The sequence below is a fragment of the Sinohyriopsis cumingii genome, unplaced genomic scaffold (assembly GCF_028554795.1).
Source record: "Sinohyriopsis cumingii isolate HCF-2022 unplaced genomic scaffold, ASM2855479v2 utg000622l, whole genome shotgun sequence".
Taxonomy (NCBI): domain Eukaryota; kingdom Metazoa; phylum Mollusca; class Bivalvia; order Unionida; family Unionidae; genus Sinohyriopsis; species Sinohyriopsis cumingii.
Window position 1 is genome coordinate 2,915,387 of NW_028315918.1, and position 20,505 is coordinate 2,935,891.

The window sequence follows — 20,505 nt, forward strand, 5'->3', positions numbered from 1 at the left end:
AAGAGATCAATGAGGAATTTCAACGTAGAATAAAATCAATAACCGGAAAAGAAGCAAAAATATCAATTAATGTTCATGAACCGACGCTGTCCTCGACGGTTGAGATACATTCTCCTGATTATATCGTTGATATTTATCAATCCACGATAAGATCCGTACTAGGTTGGCCGGATGTTCCCCCAGTGTATGAAGTACCACCAGAACCATCTCGGGATGATTTTACATCATCGAAAAGTTTTCATCATAATATTAAAATGAATTATACAAGTTTCTGGTGGAACATAGAAAAACGAGTATGGGATAAAGGGGATCAATTTCGTGTGGAGCGAACTGGTGAGTACTATTGGCTCTTACACAACGCTGATGACGGTAATAACCTGTATAATTCATTTTACGATATAAATATCAATAATATCATTAGTATCATAAATTCAGATCACGAGGAACAACTGGTTAATTTACGTACTCTTTTTAATGAATATTTGTCCGATTTGACATCTACGCGAGAAGAAATTATTAAACGAGTAGAAATTTTAAATCATATAACTGATACTATTGAATATTTTCATAATAGAATCATAAACCTGGTTTTTGAATCATCAGGCGATCATAGATGATTTTTCGCAACTAAATACAAAATACCCGAAGCTGATATTGCAACGTTTAAGTTTCCTGATTATAATCCGGATAAATTAAGAAAATCTGTCAATGATGTTAATGATGAATATTTTCCTAAAATACTCGATGCATGGAGAAAACTGGCACCACTAGCAACTGTTCTCAGACATAATAATCATCCACACGGCGGCGGCAGGCACGTATCTCCGGGAATCGTTAATATAACCAGCACGATCGTGGTCAATCTGGTTTGTGACGTAGTCGATGGCAGCTATCAAATAGATCTCGGAAAATCAAATCAGGCTCAACAAGGATATATTTTATATACATTTACACCACAAGTTTCCCCTGGAAGTTTAATCGTGCAAGAACCAACTAATCCTGTGTATTTTCGGTGTCACAATAATATGTTAACACGAATAAATTTTAAGCTCACAGACCACCTTAATCGCTTAATTGACATACGTGGAGAAGAGTTTGTAATAAATCTGTATGTGAAATCTTAATTAATCAAGTAAATATTATATAATGTACCAGCACGTGAGGGTTTTTATACATGACAAAGAAGTATTTGAAAACGCCATCAGAACAGCGTTTTCACAAAACACAGAACAATTTAGCGTTAATTTAGTTATTGATGAATACGGAAGTGAGGATTTCTTATTAACACAAGAACAGTTAGATGAGCTCCGTCAAAAACATATTATCGAGATCATTTGTACCAGAGATCAGATTCTAAATTATGTGCATTCCTGTATTAAACTCGATCAACTTAATAAAATAATATTTCAGAATAAATAAAACAACGGGTGGATCAGAAATATTTTATTTTCTTTTATCAGAAATATTTTATTTTATCAGAAATATTTTATTTTATTTCTGAATTTCAGTGAAAAATCAACAAATTTCGTGTTTTTGAGGGGTATTTTACCCATCTTGGGTGATTTTGTCTATTAGATCGTCGGGTAAAGTTGCCTGATTCTCTAATTGATTTTAATTGAATAAAAACACAAAAACCAGTAAAAACCAGTAAATCAGTAAAAAATTGCATATTTTTGAGCTAATTTTACTGATATTTGAGCTAATTTTACTGATTTTTTGTAATTTTTACCGATATTTATTGATTTTGATATTTTATTCAATTAAAATCAATTTGAGAATCAGGCAACTTTACCCGACGATCTAATAGGCAATTCACTGAAATTCAGAAAATTAAATAAAATATTCAGAATAAATAAAAGAAATAATAAATCTGAGTACCAACTAACCCATCAAATTCAGAATAAATAAATAATAATTCAGAAAAAATAAATAATATTCAGAATAAATAATAATAATTCAGAAAAAATAAATAATTCAGAAGAAATCTGAGTATCAACTAACCCATCAGAGTTATAAATTTGATCATTTTACATAAATCTGAGTACCAACTAACCCATCAGTTATAAATTTGATCATTTTATATAAATATGAGTACCAACTAACCCATCAATTTCAGAAATAAATAATAATTCAGAATAAATATAATAATTCAGAAACAATATAATAATTCAGAATAAATCTGAGTACCAACTAACCCATCAAAATTACGAAATTGACCATTTTACATAAATCTGAGTACCATCTAACCCATCAGAGTTATAAATTTGATTGGTTTGCATGATTCTGAGTATCAACTAACACATCAAATTCAGAATAAATAAATAATAATTCAGAAGAAAATAATAATAATTCAGAATAAATAATAATAATTCAGAATAAATAATAATAATTCAGAAAAAATAAAATAAATAATAATACTGAGTACCAACTAACCCATCAAAATTAAGAACTTGATCATTTTACATAAATCTGAGTACCAACTAACCCATCAAAATTACAAATTTGATCATTTTACATAATTCTGAGTACCAACTAACCCATCAGAGTTATAAATTTGATTGGTTTGTATGATTCTGAGTACCAACTAACCCATCAGAGTTATAAATTTGATTGGTCTGTATGATTCTGAGTACCAACTAACCCATCAATTTCAGAAAAAAATAATAATTCAGAATACATATAATAATTCAGAATAAATAAATAATAATTCAGAATAATTCTGAGTACCAACTAGCCCATCAAAATTATGAATTTGATTGGTCTGCATGATTCTGATTATCAACTAGCCCATCAAAATTACAAAATTGATTGATTTACATGATTCTGAGTACCAACTAACCTATCAAAATTACAAAATTGATTGATTTGCATCATTCTGAGTACCAACTAGCCCATCAATATCAGAATAAATATATAATATTTCAGAATAAATATATCATATTTCAGAATAAATATAATATTTCAGAAAAAAATAATATTTCAGAAATAAAATAATTCAGAATAAATAAATAATAATTCAGAACAAATATAATATTTCAGAAATAAAATATAATATTTCAGAAAAAATATAATATTTCAGGAATAAAATAATTCAGAATAAATAAATAATAATTCAGAAAAAATATAATATTTCAGAAATAAAATATTTCAGATAGGGTCGCTTTGGTGGTTACTTGTTGGCATAATTTTTCTTAAGTATCTTATGCGGGTACTGATTGTTTTTTTCGTTTCGTACTCGCCGGATAATCCCGATCTGACCTTTTCATTTGCGACAGAAAGAGGAATAAATTCGTTTACTTGATCATCGTTCACCATAGCTAGTGACTGAAACATAGCTGCCTGAATCCGCTTTATGAACTTATATTGAGATGATAGAACATACTTATTTTCATTTTTAAGTTCTTCTAATGTTTCAAAATCAGATATTATTTTTTCAGGATTTAGTTCATCAGAAATATTAATTCTGTTTTCTTCTAGTTTTTTGATAGCAGAAATAATATCTTTGATATTTTCATGGTTCATTATATAATATATAAATCTTTATAATAATTTTTTTTAATTCCCTATCGAGTGTTTAGCGAGTTCGTCGGGATGTTTCAAGGACGGCACAACACGTAGTATTTACATATTTACAGCCTCATTAAACTCGCAGATTGCCACCGCATTCTACTAAGTTCAGAGGATACACAGAACACTACCCTCTATGAGAGCCTCTAACCCGTCAAACAACGGTCTAGAGGTCCAAGAGGGTAAAGACAATCCTCATTAAACTCGCAGATTGCCACCGCATTCTACTAAGTTTAGAGGACACACGGAACATATAATCTTAATTAAGGACAGAACAACCCAGAACTCGTAGCTTGCCACCGCACACTAGCAAAGTTCAACGGGCACAAGAGGATACATATAAACCCCATAACTCCTAGATTGCCACCGCAGCCTAGCAAGTTTAGAAGCAAAACACAACATTAAACCCAATAACTCCTAGTCTGCCACCGCACACTAGCAAGTTTAGAGGAGGCCCCATAACTCCTAGTCTGCCACCGTACACTAGCAAGTTTAGAGGCAAAAACATAACATATAAGGCCAGTATATATAGTGGAGGAACCCGGAAAAACCCATAATTGGGTGATTTTTCTTGGGTTTTTCCACATCATCAAAATGATAAATGTATCTTTGCAACGGATCTACTATTATACAATGTAACTGCAGTTATTTTTTTCTGTTTGTAAGTTAGAAACCATAAATATCTTTCTACGAGTATTAATTACGACGTTAGGTGGTTAAAAATACATCGCAAATTTGAAATAGATGTATTACAGCAAACTTCCGCTTACGATCGTGAACACGGTCAAAGGGAAGTAACTCAATTACATGAGTATGTTCAACGGAGTTATCCCCCTTTTTCAAATAAGTAGTTTGCTCGTATACTATAGACCCAAATATTCAATAAATAGAATTCGATGTATTGATGATAATTATTGATATTGGAAGGTGATTTTCTGTTTATATTGTTTTGAGAAAGCAGTTTTATATATATTTTCTGCTACTTTTTGTACTGAATACGGGTGAATATCAAAGTATTTCGCAGCAGAACATATCAAACGAAATATAATTTCTTCACCAGTTTCTGTGTTTGTGGCCTTGATCACCCTTCCAGAAACTGTCTTACATCTTCCAGTATTACCACATGCAGAGTTCACGCTTTGTGTGACAACTCGAAGGTTGGATAAACTATTATTTTGAGGATCCCCGTCAACGTGATCAATAACAAGATCATCTTTGATCACTCCGAAGAAACACCCATACGTAAATCGATGACAGAGATATATTTTCTTCCCAACAGTAAATCTAAGATAGCCAGTATTATCAACAGTACCAACCGGTCTCTTCAACCTGCAATTTCTAATCATGCCATTACGATCTGATTCGTAATTCTTGATGACAGGATGTGGGACAAATTTATTTTGCTCCATTTATACAATAATATTATTTGTTTAAATCATTGTTTGTCTGAAATCTTGATATATAATCCTCCGCGGATTTTATAGCGTTTTCACTATTATTAATTTTTTTTGTCATTATATCTTTTAAGTTCTCTGAACCGTTTTCCACCGCACTTTCCACATAATTCTGTTTTTCCTCGCACCCCAATACCACATCGCAGACATGGTATTGGTCCTAGAATTCCTCGCCGTATATTTTGTAAGTGCATCCAACAAAATTCCTTTCTGCAGGATTTGTTGCATCGATTTACTGAACCGATCATGAGCCATCTGCATTGAGACATTGTATATATAATATTTTTTATTTAAATATTTGTTTTAATTATATGAACGAATTCGAGATATTATCCCAAACTAGGCCTTCTAAATATAAATTTAATCTCGACAGATTATCTCCTAACTTACCAGTACGAGATTTGGTTGATCCGAAAAATAGAATTTTGATCAGTAAAATTCACGACGCCAAGAAAGAATTTTACACAGATGATGCATCTCATGTATGGTCAACGTTCAAGATTATACGCAATACTGTCAAGGACGCCACAATGAATGACAAGCGAGCGGCAACTATCATTAACTACATCACTGAATACGAGGGTAATCAAAAATATTTCTTCAGAGTAAAATTTATTGCATTAACAGAAACAGGTAGTTGGATTATCCGTGACAAATATGATCCTGTCTTTGGTAATAATAAAATTGCCATATTAAGCAAAAATTCAAGACCGGGTCTATTGACGGGTATTGACAAACCGTATTACGAGCGAGCGTATCCTGTAACAGCAGTTATTTATGGAATCTATGAGATAAATAAAAAAACCAACGTTGATAAACTGACACCCGTGAAATTTTCAAAAATAAATTGTGTAGCCGAACGAGTAATAGAACACTTTACAAACGCGATGCGTGGAAACGGATTAACTGATTTAAGACGTGAAATAATAAACTCGCGGGCTGATTCAGTTAAGGATACCGGTGCTACAATAAAAGATGTTGCTGAGTTCGGAAAAATATTGAAATTTCCAATAAAAGTATCAACAATAACGGGAGAAATACTGTACGAATCAAAATATAAATCGAAAGGAGCTCCAATAAATATTATTGATCATAACTCGCACGCATGGACCAGCGCAGTAACAATATTTCCACGTGATCGAACTATTAGATTTTACCCCACAGATAATTCTGGGGGAGGCATGTTTGATTTTATCAACGAAATAAGTAAAAACGATCCTGTATCGTTATGATTATTTAAAAGTAATGAGGACGGTGGATTTGATCAGTTTGTTAGACCAAATGGTGAAATATATCGAACAGAATCTCTCCATGACGAGATGAAACATCTCGCGGAGAAGTTTTTAGAGTGCAAACACGCGGAAAATACTGACAAATTACTAACCAATTGCTTTACCGTTCCATCTGTTGCGGCTCATTTTGCCAGAGAAAAAAATTCATGGAAACCAATACGATTTGATTTACTCGAGGACGTACGAGCAAGTTGCATCGAATACGGACACGGCGGATTGTGGAATACCAAGTATAATTACAATGATGTCATTTCAGTTGATATGGTTGCATGTTATCCGGGAAGTTTTCTAGGATACGGAGATTGTTCTGTGTACTTTAAAAGATTTGGTCACCCTACAAACGAGATGACGCGAGTGGCAATTAATGGACCATTACCTGATTTTGATCTGACTGGATTTGCTTGTGTTGAATCATTCGAGTTTAACGAAAATCTTCACAAGATTTGTTATGTTTGGTTTGGCAGACATTTTTGTGAAAAACGTTGGGTGCCTATAGTTTATTACGATATATGCTAGATTGTGCGATACTGACATCGTTGGTTGTCAGTGAGGCAATTATATATCACGCACAGACCGAAGTTTGGTTGCCCATGCCAGATTCTATCAGTTTTGATGAAGTTATTAAGGAATTTAAGGAAAAATGTCCTGATATTTCCGAAGATGATATTATCAAAGAAGCTCCTAAAATTCTCGAGATTAAACTTAAAACCGCAAAAGATCTCGGTAGAAAAATTATAGGTAAATTTACTCAAGGTGGTGCATATGATCATAAAAGACATCACGCACGATTAATTCTAGATGATGCCGAATACGATTTTATAACTGCTGATACAACAGCGAGAAATATACTTGTAAATCGAGAAAGTGTTTATTTATCCGACGGAACAAAATTGGGTACGATCGTTAGTTACATAAATGATGTCTCCCCACAGTATACTCATCTAAGATCTTCTATGTTAGCTTATGTTTCTATAAATTTATTATCGATGATTAATAGATTTCCTCAGACCGCAGTCAGAGTCGCAACAGATTCGTTTTATATTTCAAGTAAATATTTAGAGTCTGTTATGGAATTTATAAGTAATGAAGAACGATGGAGTTCGTGGAGAATAAAAAAGGAAATATTACACAATTATACAGAATCAGCAGATGTTCCGATGAGAGAATTTTATCGTAATGGTAATAAAATATCAGAAATATCGAAAGCGCCGCCGGTAAGTGATCCAATGACTAGATATAAGACAATATATCTCAATGGAACTGGTGGATGCGGCAAAACGACTCGAGCAATTAATGTTTTTATAAATTCAGATATGATCATGCTGACACCCACACATAGACTTGCACGAGAGATGAAACAACGGCAAGTACAATCGTGCACGTATCATAGTTTCTTTCGGTGGCGCGGGGATACATGGACTCCTGAACGAATGGGAGAAAAATATATACCTAAGATAATTATTTGGGACGAGATATGCACGGTGTCATTGAATACATTAAAAACGTTTCTTGATTGGTTGTTGACGAAAAATACCGCTATAATAATGTGTGGCGATTATGGTCAGCCGCCGCCTTTTGTTGGACCATCTCCACATGATTGGTTAAAAAATTTCGTTGATTATTACGAAGAAATAGATGATGATCATAGAGCTCTCGATGCAGATTTAAAGGAGTTAAAAAAATTAATCAGATTACAATCAAACAAAATTCAGTGTGAAATAATACGTGGAGTGATCTCAGAGACCTCAATGAACGATTTTTTAAATTTATGGAGACCCAACGATTTGATAGTAGCAAGCAGAAAAATAATCAGAGACGCTTTACAACAGCAGTTATTTCAACTGCATAAAGAAAAATATTCAGAATTACCCGTACCGTTGTGTTATAGACCATTAGATACACGAAAACAGAATATTAATGTTGATATTCCAGGACAGACTGAAAAACAGAATCTCGTATTAAATGATATTGTCGCCGTTGATATCAGTGTAGTCGAAGATGCATTACACGCTGACAAATCTCCGTGGGTGTTGGGATACGCTATGACGATCCACTCGTCTCAGGGATTAACTGTTTCTGATACACGAGTTTGGATTGTAGACGATCGCATCGAGTGGTCAAATTTAGTCTATTTAGCGGTATCGAGGGTCAGAAAAATATCTCAATTACGTAGAATTATAATTCCTGAAATCGTTAATAAATTTAACATCATCGATGATGATATAATAAGAAAAAAATTAATCGGATACAAACAATCTGATAAAAAAAATAAACGCGACTTTGATCTTGATGTTGAATTTATTATTGAGTTAAAACAGCAGCAGAATAATCATTGCGCAAGTTGCAATTGTATAATGCTGTGGAGGTATTCGAGTAATGATTCAAGACAATTTACCGTAGACAGAAAAGATAATAGTCGCGGTCATGCACGAGAAAATGTGATGTTGACCTGTCTCCAGTGTAATCGACGTAGAGGTGCCAGCGCCTTGGGTGCTAGTTAAGTGATCGTGGTGGTAGTTGTGTATCCTCGGGAATTATTTGTAGTTGTTCACGTGTATATCCATGTTGAGGAGCAGCCGAATCTAATCTGTAGATTGCAGGTCTACCTGAGGATCTTGTCACGGTGGATATTTTGTGTGTGGTAACACTCCAAATAGGATCAGTCGCTCTTCGGATCTTACTAACCAATTAGCTAATTTTTCTTTGACATTTTTATTTTTTATAGAATTTAATGCATGAATTAATTTCACATCTGCAATATGCCTGTCTTGTGGATTTTCACTTTTATAAGCTACATCATGAGCGTGACAAGTTCGATCAATAGCGTTTACTGGTTCCTCGCCTGGTTTTGGTTGATCTTGATTATCAAGTCTGATATCAAGTCTGGTACCAGGACCGCAATAATTATATTCTGGTAGATGTTTTTCTCCTGGGTATTTAGCCCATTGAGCACCTGGAAACTTTGACATCATTTTAGCAATATCACCACCGCGCTTATTAGGTAAAAACGAAAATTTCTTTCTAGCGCACACAGTACATTTTCCACCATACGCTATTTTTTTTTTTATTGTAACCGTAGCTAAATCAGTAGTTGGAGTTTTAGATCTACAACGTAAACAATATAGATTCATGTTATAATATATATGGATATAATTGATTTCTCAGCAACTCGGCAACGAGAGCCAGTTAAACACCACCCTGCGTTACCAAATTCCATCAGAATGATTATCATGGGACCATCTGGATCGGGTAAGACGCAATTATTACTTAATTTGATAATGAGATGGTTAAAATGGGATAAATTATATTTGGTAGCACCATCCGTTGATGATCAGAGGTGTTATGATGTACTTAAAGATTTCAATGAAAACGCAAGATTACTGGACGAAGATAATGATGTTATAACCGATATTGATGAAGCACCGTCCGTTGATGTTTTAGACGGATTTATTAATAATTTAGTTGTATACGACGATGTGATGCTAGATAAACAAACAAATCCAGCTAGAATATTTTCTCGTGGCAGACATAAAAATACAGATGTGATCTATGTTACTCAACGATATACACAAATACAAAAAGTAATCAGGGATAACGGTAATATTTTAGTTGTGTTTAATGGCGTAGACACACACACGCTGCGAAATATTCATCAAACTTGGTGCAGCGGTGACATGGATATAATTAAATTCAGAAATTTCTTTTCACGAGCGCAAGCTACTCCGCATGGATTTATAACAATGAAGTTACATGATCCTAGAACAAGATATCGTGTGGGTCTTGATAAAATATTTGGATAAATTAATAAATTTAATTAAACAGATATCATTAATATAATGAACAACTGTGCGTGGCTGCGTCAAGGAACCACTAACAAATGTGATAAAAAATGTCGTGGAGAATAGTGTAAAAAACATGATTATCTTATAAAGAAAAACCCCTCATGCTGGTCCACGAAGTTGTGTTGGTTGTAACAACGGCGTTAGAGGATTATATCAGATTTGCAAAAATTGCGGTGGAGATCGATACAGAAGTTTAATGATATATTACAGAAAAAGAAAGAACATAAATCCAAAAATAGAAAAACCACCATCAGAACTTGAATATTACTTGAAACATAGAACAAATTTTCAGGATTTTGATACAAATTCCCAGGATTCAGATGAAGATTCCCAGGATTATTCTGAATAACATAGCAGCAGAGAGGGCTCGTCTACAATTCTGTTTGGGACAAACAATAATCGTAGACGTGGTATTGACCTCTATGAAGGGTCGCTATTTTTTTGGTCTAAAAACAAGGGGTGACCATTCCCTATAGTGGTCTGATCGCCCTCTCTGCTGCTCTTCAGAATGTACTCTAACTTTCCCATGGAACATAAATTAATATACTCTGAAAGAATCCGTTTTGGAATTTAATGAAAATTAGAGACTACTTCAGGCTTGAACTTTTCACTGCGTCATGTGAGTTAAATGCATTAGACATTAATATCTTAAGATCTGTGTCAATAATGACATCTGTGACTTTTGATTTTAACAATTTGGTTCGAAATTTATTACCCACTACGTTGATTACCTTTATCAAAGCGAATGGAAGATAAACACAATACCACGTCGCTGCGGATAGGGGTGCGTGAATTATCTCCCCAGAATTACGGAGTAACGATTTTATGGCGTAACAATATTCACAAACTCCTAATAGCTTCAAGCAGTGGTACAATTTGATTTTAACACTTACCACTCCCAACCCCTTCTTTCCAGTACAAATATCTTACATGAGCGTATCGGCTTACTTTCACCAAAGGCTTCATATATGTGTGGGTATATATATATATATATATATATATATATATATATATATATATATATATATATATATATATATATATATATATATATATATATATATATATATATATATATATATATATATATATATATATATATATAAGAGGGTATAAACTTCAATATTACGTCAGACTTCACGAATTTACACGAGGGAAAACATAATGCTAAAAAGTAATGTAATATGCATCACATCATTTCCTTCATTTCGAATTTGGTTTTTTGTGTTTTATCAAAAACATATTTAATAAATAAATAGCATGGAATAAAATTTGGTGGATAAATGACACACGACACAGTTAACAAAGAAATATGGAGAATGTTCCATTTCTGTAATACAAAATACTCCTGAAAACACAGGGAAGTCTTGGAAAACTCCAGGGAAAGTTCTTGAAGAAGAAAAACTTCTCAGAGCTGTACGAACAATGTGTATGGTTCTGCATATATGTTTGGTAAGAAATAAACTTATAATAAAATAAGAAACAGTGCACGTAATTTATTAACTCTTTGTATAAAATGTGACAAAATTTTCTGGAATTGTTCTAAAGGAAGCACTTTTATACATGCTTTTCTGCACTCGATATAGAGTCGTCCTTTATATCAAAAAAATATTATCTTACAAAGAAAAATGTTACATGGAATAAGAAACACAGAAGAAGCAGATGATATCAGTTTATTCATTTCACAAATGAAGCAATATATTTATAGACACAAATTTTATAAGATTTAACAAATATGTCACATTTGAAAAGATAGAAAAAATGAAGTTTTTATTAGAAATGTTTTTGCGTTTATAAATGTCTTTTTCGAATCTTCTTACAAACGAAAGCTGTTATAAAAAGACTCTTTGATTAGGTAAGACTATTATTTATTAAATGATTCAGTTATTTATGAATGACATGGAAAGATAAACAGCAAGCAGCAAACAAAAATGTATGTTCTTACGTATTTATGTATGTATGTAAGATGAAATATGTGTTTGCATGTACCAAGACATACGTGTATCAAATAATGTCTCGCGGTATGATAAAGGTTTATTCCATTTCTGGTGGCGAGTTGTCTTCCCATTACTTGAGCCATTCTATACAGTATGCAGAGAAAATTGGTCAAATGAACTTATTTTGTATTGATAATAATAGGACATAAAACTAAATACCTTTCGCATATTTTATTTAAACAAAATTAATTGCCTTTTTGTTCTTTCGGTTAAACCATTTTTACCGTTAAAAAATAATTAGTTTAGCTAGATATTGCATTATAGAGCGGAGTGGGAAAGGATGGTGGGGTGGGGTGATTGGAGAAGGGGAGAAAACACCTATGCAGCATACAATAAGGAAATTATAGTAGACAATTCTGCAAACGGTGCATAGAGCAAGAAGAAATATTGTAATGCCTATAATCCATACAAGTTTTTAAATTTTGTATTAATGTACTTGTAATTAAAATAATTGATAATAATATACTTGTTAAGATCATGGTCGAAAAAGCTGCTGTAAGGTATTGGGTATGATCCATGATGGTTTACACTGATGATAATTGACCCGTCTATTGTCATACAGTAAAGAATCTCTCTCTCTCTCTCTCTCTCTCTCTCACACACACACACACACACACACACACAAACACACACACACACACACTTTTATACTCTTTCTTTGCGTACTGTAATTGATTTCAAAGGTCGTGAGAAAAAGAAATGGTGTTTAATTTTAATAGTGTACGGAATAAGTATTTTATTTTTAATAAATAGATGTTACTACTACTACTAATAATAATGAGGACTTTGTATAGTAGCGCCTAATCTTTAGAAACTCTAAGCGCTTTACATTAGACAATATCTATAAGATATATATATATATATATATATATATATATATATATATATATATATATATATATATATATATATATATATATATATATATATATATATATATATATATATATATATATATATATATATATATATATATATATATATAATATTATTACAAAAACAAACACCATGAAATTAGAAAAACATTAAAAAATAAAAAACATGCTGAGAATATTTCAGGTAGGAAACATTATTAGGTCTTTAAGTTTGTTCTTGCAGTCGAAATAAGTGAGTTTTGAGAGCCCTTTTGAATGTGATCACTGTGTTTTTGTGTCTAAGTTCAGTGGGCAATTCATTCCACGTTGCTGGACCCTGGTATGCAAAAGAACGCTGTCCATATGACTTTCTTTTCACAGTTGGAATAATGAGTATACGATTATCAGAAGAGGAGCATACGTATCTTGCTGGTGTGTACACATGGGTGAAGTCAGATAGTATGTTGCACTAGAGTCCGACAGTGAAACGTAGCACAGAGAACAAATTTTGTGTTTGATTCTGGATCGAATGGATAGCCAGTATAGGGTACAGAGCAGCGGGGAGGTGTGCTCTGATCGTGGTACTCTAAGTATGATCCGAGCAGCTGTGTTTTGAACTTTTTGAAGTTTCTGGAGTAGATACTGAGATGAACTAGACAGAATTGAGTTAAAAGATCTTTGTGAATTGGGCTGGTGCGTCTCAGCTCAAGATATACAGCCTTGCATATGTTCATGACATGTTGGTGCAATGTGTGAGTACTGTCCAGAGTAACACCTAGGTTTCGTAGTGATTGTGTGAATTTAATGTTGGCGTTGCTGATATTTATTGTTTGAGGTAAAGGATGTGAATGAGAAAGTCTTTGTCTTGTGATCCCAATGGCCTCAGTTCTATCAATATTCATCTGTAGGTTGTTACATGTCATCCATGATTTCACATCAGAAATGCACCTCTCTACACCTTGGATGGTAGCATCAGCTTGTTGGGTGGCTAGATTTGTATATTTGGGTCTCATCAGCGTACAACTGTTGAGACACTGGATGATGTTCTATGACACTTGAGAGCGACTGAGTGTACAGAATGAAGGGAACAGGTCCAAGAACAGACCCCTGTGGAACACCACAACATAGATCAACTGGGCTGGAGTGTATTCCATTTACAGATACAATTTGTGTCATGTTGACCAAGTAGGATTTGAACTACAGTAAGACTGTATCATGAATGCCAATTACATGCTGCAGACGGTGAAGTAATATATCATGGTCTATTGTGTCAAATGCTGCAGACAAATCACTGAGGGTGAGGACTGTAATATTTCCGCTATCCAATTGTCATATTTACCCCGACCCAGAGTAGCCCCAGTTTGAAACATGTATAATCAAGGTAATTCTGACAAGCCATTGTTTGATGTTAAACATTGCCGAAGGCTAGCACTAATCCATTACGTAAGATTGCCGTGGTTAGAAGTGGAGAGCGGACCTCGGAGTTGCGAACCCACAGATAGCTAATTATCACCTAGGTGTGGAAATGTTTGTCCAAGATCAAAAGAAGTTGCCTGAAGAAGTGGGAGTGTTTTAACTTCTTTTCCCTGCAAACAGACAGACAGGTTGAACTGGCCGCTAAGACGATTGGACAGGGTCACAGCGCCACCCAATCAGAATCGAGATAGGGGAGAGACCCTGATTTGGGTAGAATGATATCTCCGTGTCTTCCGGCAAGAATTAGTTCGCTGAGAGAAATTACCCAGAGGAGAGGTTAGCGTAACTCCGAATAGCCATTCGTTATCGGCGGGAAAATCTTAGAGCAGGAAATTCTAAGTACAGAGTGCTTCATATAAGGTCAGTGGGATATTTGTTCGGTCTTTGTGGAATGCGACTGCATTTTAATTGTAGGTCGTGTGTATACCTTATTATTACTAGAATCGTAGTACGAAGAATTACTTTGTTTTGTTAATATGTTTGCATATTTTGAAGAAATGAGTTTATATTTGTAAAGAATTATATAGCTTGCTAGCCGTCGTAGAGTTAATATTGTAATTCGCTATGTGGGTATTTTATAGTAGACTAACACATGTGTTCATATGATTACAGATTTTGCCATTGTTGAATATTTGTAATGTACAGACATGCGTCTGATTGTTGTCAGATTGTAGTACCATGAGATTAAATATATATGTGTATATACTGATGTGACGCAATGTATTGATGTCTGTATGACAATTCGCTGATACCGTGTTATTACGCTATTGTTTACCCTAAACCGTGATAGCTTATCTGATGATTAATTGTCGATATAGTGTGAGGTGAGATTCGATAAAACATATGTTAACGCCTTGTGGTTTTTCACAGGAAGCTTTGAGGCACAGACCAGTTACAGTTTGGTTCCGTAGTTTCAGATAGAGAGACGGAGCAAAGGAGAAGAAAGGAGAGAAGTCAGGAGAAGTTGAAGTCTGGGAGCGAAATTGGAGGAGGAGATAGTAGAGAGGGAAACGGAGACGAAGGAGGAGTTAGAGAAACGGAAAGAAGGAAGGAATTAGCGGGAAAGAAAGATGAGTAGATGCAAGGACAGGGAGAAAATCGAACTCACACTGTAAATCAAAGGATGATTTAGGCTGTCACTTGGTCGAGGGAAAGACGAGTGATTGGAAGTTATCGTTTTAATTTATCGAATTTATTAAATTGTTATTGATTGAATTTCATCTTCGGGTTCTCTATAATTTAACCGTCGGCATTGCTGACTGGGGGCTCAGAGCTGTAAATCTACCTCGTCACTAATTTAACTTTCTAACCTCACGAGCCAGGGTGGAACTTTCATCATATTTAATTAAATTATATTGGAAGAACCCCATCCCAATGCGTGCAGACGTCACAGTGGGCGCTTCGTCCGGGATTTGAATTAGACATAAATATTATTTTACGACCTAAAGTATATTTGTTAGGAAGTATTAGTGAACAGTGTGAGATATTTTCCATCCTGTGTATTTTGAATTTTTATGATTTTTCTCATCTTGTGTTTGTTATATTTGATATTGCATGGTTGGTAGATCTTTAATTACTTGCAGTAATTGTGAAGCAAATATCGAGCAAACATCTTCCCTGAACGAAATTAGTTGCTGTCGACAGGTAAGTATTTGGCTGGGAACTTGTAATATCTGTCCATTGTTAGTAAGGTCGAGACAAGGTATCACTTCCTATTAGTATAACAATATAGCTACAGAAAGGCAAATGATAAAGGAGTACCGTGCCATGAGTTCTGAAGATCTTGGATACGAGGGAGATCGCCTGGCAGCACTTATTGAAGAAAGAATCAAGGAATGGAAGGCAGACAAATCAGCGGACCGAGAGCAAGAACGGGCCAAGATAGCAGCGGACAGAGAGCTGGAGCTGGCCAAGATAGCAGCGGACAGAGAAACCCAGAAAGAGCTGGAGCTGGCCAGGATATCAGCGGCCACAAAAGAACGCGAGCTCGCTCACACTCTCGAAATGGAGAAGGTCAAGTTAGCGGCTAGGGACACCGATCGGGACGACGCCAGCACCAGTTCTAGAGGGACCGGACGACCTTTCATCGACCACCGAATGGTCCAGATAAGTATGCCGCGGTTCAGCGATAAGGAGGAATCTATCGACGATTTTCTTGTGCAGTTTGAGAAACTCGCTCACGCTCATAAAATTCCTGAGTAACATTGGGCGATTAATGTCTCAGCTTTTTTGCAATGTGCAGCTCGTGAAGTCTACCACGGCTTAGCTGCAGACGATGCTGACGACTATAATGCGCTCAAAAAGGCCCTTCTTTGCCATTATCGGCTGACCGTCGAAACATACCGCAAACTTTTTCGGGACTCGACGAAAAAGGCAACGGAGACCCACTCTCAATTCCACACCCGTGTTCGAGGGTTATTTGAGAAGTGGATAAAGATGGCCGAAGTCGAACGATCGTACGACGGGCTACACGAGGTTATACTCAAGGAACATGTCCTGAGTACTTACCGTCTCGAGTTGACAGTCTTCCTAGCAGAGAGAGAGCACAGGACGCTCGAAGAGATCGCTAGCATGGTGGAGCGATACGAGCAGGCACACTCGAAAAGTGGAGGTTCCGGGGTTGCGAACCAACCCCGACCCACTGAGTCGCGCCGTGTGGTTGAGGTAGAGCCGGCTGTCCGTAACCGTCAGAGCGACGGCAGGGTCGGAGGGGGATCTACAAGTAAGGATGCCAACCATAGACCTGGACAGGCCTCACCCACGAAATCGGGATTTTTGCAGGTCGGCGATGGCCGCCGACGTGTTACAACTGCAAGCTCCCGGGGCATATTGCCAGGGACTGTCCCAAGGGCAGGCAGACCCAGGTGAATGCCGTCGCTAGGAAGGAGCGCGAGCCGGAGGCAAGCTGTAACGCAGCCAACCTCGCGTCTGCTACTGCCAACGGAGAAGGTGCCACCATCTTGTATGACACTTGGTGTAGCGTTCCAGTCCTTGTCGACAAGAAATACGTGAAGCCCGAAGATTACACAGGGGAGGTAATCGAAGTTCAGTACGCGAACAGCGAGCGTGACTCATTGCCAGTGGCTGTCATTGACCTCGATTCACCGTACGTGAAGGCGAAAATTGAGGATGCGTGCTTGGATGGTTTATCATTTGACGTCATACTGGGATGTTGTTATATGTTGCCACAACCGAATCCCGAAACCTGCACACCGATGCCGGTGAGTGCTGTGGAAACCAGGTCCAAGAGTCAACAGACGAAAGCGAAGCCGATGGAAGTTACATCGACACCGGTAAGTAACGTGCTTCCGGCCGAGCTGAGGAAGCTGCAACAGGAAGACGCAACTCTGGCACAGTTGCACAAACACGCTGCAGCAGGAACGGAGAAAGAAACTCCGAATGGCGTGGTGAAGTTTGAGTACAAGAAAGGGATCTTGTATCGTCACGCCAGGAAAGGACGCAAACACTTTAAGCAAGTCGTCGTGCCAAAAGAGAAGCGAGGCGAAGTGTTAAAACTCGCGTACGAAAGTCTCATGAGTGGACACATGGGAATTGCCAAGACGCGTGACCGTCTTGTCAAAGAATTCTACTGGCCAGGGGTCCAGGGAGACGCTAAGCGGTTCTGTCTCTCCTGTGACAAGTGTCAGAGAATGGCACCGGAAACGGCTCATCGACCCGTCCCCTTGGGGAGTAAACCCGTTATCGATGAACCATTTCGATGCGTCGCGATGAACTTAGTCTGACCGATAAAACCCGCGTCGTCGCACGGAAATCGTTATATGTCGCGTACGGCAGTCGGAAGTTGTCAGCTGCCGAGAAGAACTACTCCGTGTCGGAGAGAGAATGTCTCGGAATCGTGTTCGGGATATCACGGTCCGAGCGGTACTTATACGGGCGGAAGACCATATTGGAGACCGACCACCACCCCCTCGCGTATCTCGCGCAGGCGAAATTGTCGAATGGGCGATTGATGCTATGGTCGCTGTTCTTACAGCAGTACCAGATGCAGATCAGGTACGTGAAAGGAACTGAGAACGTAGGCGCCGATTTCATGAGCAGGAGCGCTGAAATGGTATAGATCGCTGTGTATATATATATTCATGTCCGCACTCAGTGTGTAGTGTCGCGATAATTTTGTTCTTTATTTCGTGTATTAATGCCTTTGATTTGAAGCAATTTTGAGGGAATAAAATCCCGATTTTATTCTCAAGCGTGGGGGGTGTCATGTTTACCCCGACCCAGAGTATCCCCAGTTTGAAACATGTATAATCAAGGTAATTCTGACAAGCCATTGTTTGATGTTAAACATTGCCGTAGTTAGAAGTGGAGAGCGGACCTCGGAGTTGCGAAGCCACAGATAACCAATTATCACCTAGTTGTGGAAATATTTGTCCAAGATCAAAAGAAGTTGCCTAAAGAAGTGGGAGTGTCTTAACTTCTTTTCCCTGCAAACAGACAGACAGGTTGAACTGGCCGCTAAGACGATTGGACAGGGTCACAGCGCCACCCAATCAGAATCGAGATAGGGGAGAGACCCTGATTTGGGTAGAATGATATCTCCGCGTCTTCCGGCAAGAATTAGTTCGCTGAGAGAAATTACCCAGAGGAGAGGTTAGCGTAACTCCGAATAGCCATTCGTTATCGGCGGGAAAATCTTAGAGCAGGAAATTCTAAGTACAGAGTGCTTCATATAAGGTCAGTGGGATATTTGTTCGGTCTTTGTGGAATGCGACTGCATTTTAATTGTAGGTCGTGTGTATACCTTATTATTACTAGAATCGTAGTACGAAGAATTACTTTGTTTTGTTAATATGTTTGCATATTTTGAAGAAATGAGTTTATATTTGTAAAGAATTATATAGCTTGCTAGCCGTCGTAGAGTTAATATTGTAATTCGCTATGTGGGTATTTTATAGTAGACTAACACATGTGTTCATATGATTACAGATTTTGCCATTGTTGAATATTTGTAATGTACAGACATGTGTCTGATTGTTGTCAGATTGTAGTGCCATGAGATTAAATATTTATGTGTATATACTGATGTGACGCAATGTATTGATGTCTGTATTACAATTCGCTGATACCGTGTTATTACGCTATTGTTTACCCTGCAAGAAGTGTGTGGGAATTTCGATGTGTACGCATGCGTGACGAAACCGTGATAGCTTATCTGATGATTAATTGTCGATATAGTGTGAGGTGAGATTCGATAAAACATATGTTAACGCCTTGTGGTTTTTCACAGGAAGCTTTGAGGCACAGACCAGTTACAGTTTGGTTCCGTAGTTTCAGATAGAGAGACGGAGGAAAAGAGAAGAAAGGAGAGAAGTCAGGAGAAGTTGAAGTCTGGGAGCGAAAATGGAGGAGGAGATAGTAGATAGGGAAACGGAGACGAAGGAGGAGTTAGAGAAACGGAAAGAAGGAAGGAATTAGCGGGAAAGAAAGAGATGAGTAGATGCAAGGACAGGGAGAAAATCGAACTCACACTGTAAATCACGGGATGAATTAGGCTGTCACTTGGTCGAGGGAAAGACGAGTGATTGGAAGTTATCGTTTTAATTTATCGAATTTATTAAATTGTTATTGATTGAATTTCATCTTCGTGTTCTCTATAATTTAACCGTCGGCATTGCTGACTGGGAGCTCAGAGCTGTAAATCTACCTCGTCACTAATTTAACTTTCTAACCTCACGAGCCAGGGTGGAACTTTCATCATATTTAATTAAATTATATTGGAAGAACCCCACCCCAATGCGTGCAAACGTCACACCAATGCAGAGAGAATGTCATTAACTACTTTAGAAGAGTAGTTTCAGTACTGTGGCAAGGGCGATATGCAGATTGTACATTGCTAAAAAGACTGTTTGAATTTAGATGAGATACAACCTGGGAAAGAACAATCTTTTCTAAGATTTTTTATATGAATGGGAGATTAGAAACTGGGCGATAGTTGTTTAAATCGTTATGGTCTAGTGTTGGTTTCTTCAGCGGAGGATTTACAATGGCAGTTTTGAAATATG

General features: G+C 36.6%; 1 protein-coding gene across 2 annotated transcripts in view; it reads left to right on the forward strand.

Moving 5' to 3' along the window:
* LOC149773684 (uncharacterized) overlaps positions 1-20,077 on the forward strand; it is a 52,468-nt gene extending 32,391 nt beyond the window's left edge. The window contains exons 4-5 of one of the 2 annotated variants that reach the window (XR_016417340.1): positions 13,388-14,842; positions 15,353-20,077. Coding sequence is in view for 1 of the 2 variants with exons in the window: in XM_089946268.1 (XP_089802394.1) it covers positions 16,229-16,684 (456 nt within the window). In the remaining variant the exon portion in view is untranslated. Of the gene's footprint in view, positions 1-13,387 lie in introns of both variants that reach the window. The other variant, XM_089946268.1, reaches the window with a different exon arrangement.
* Positions 20,078-20,505: the final 428 nt, after the last annotated feature.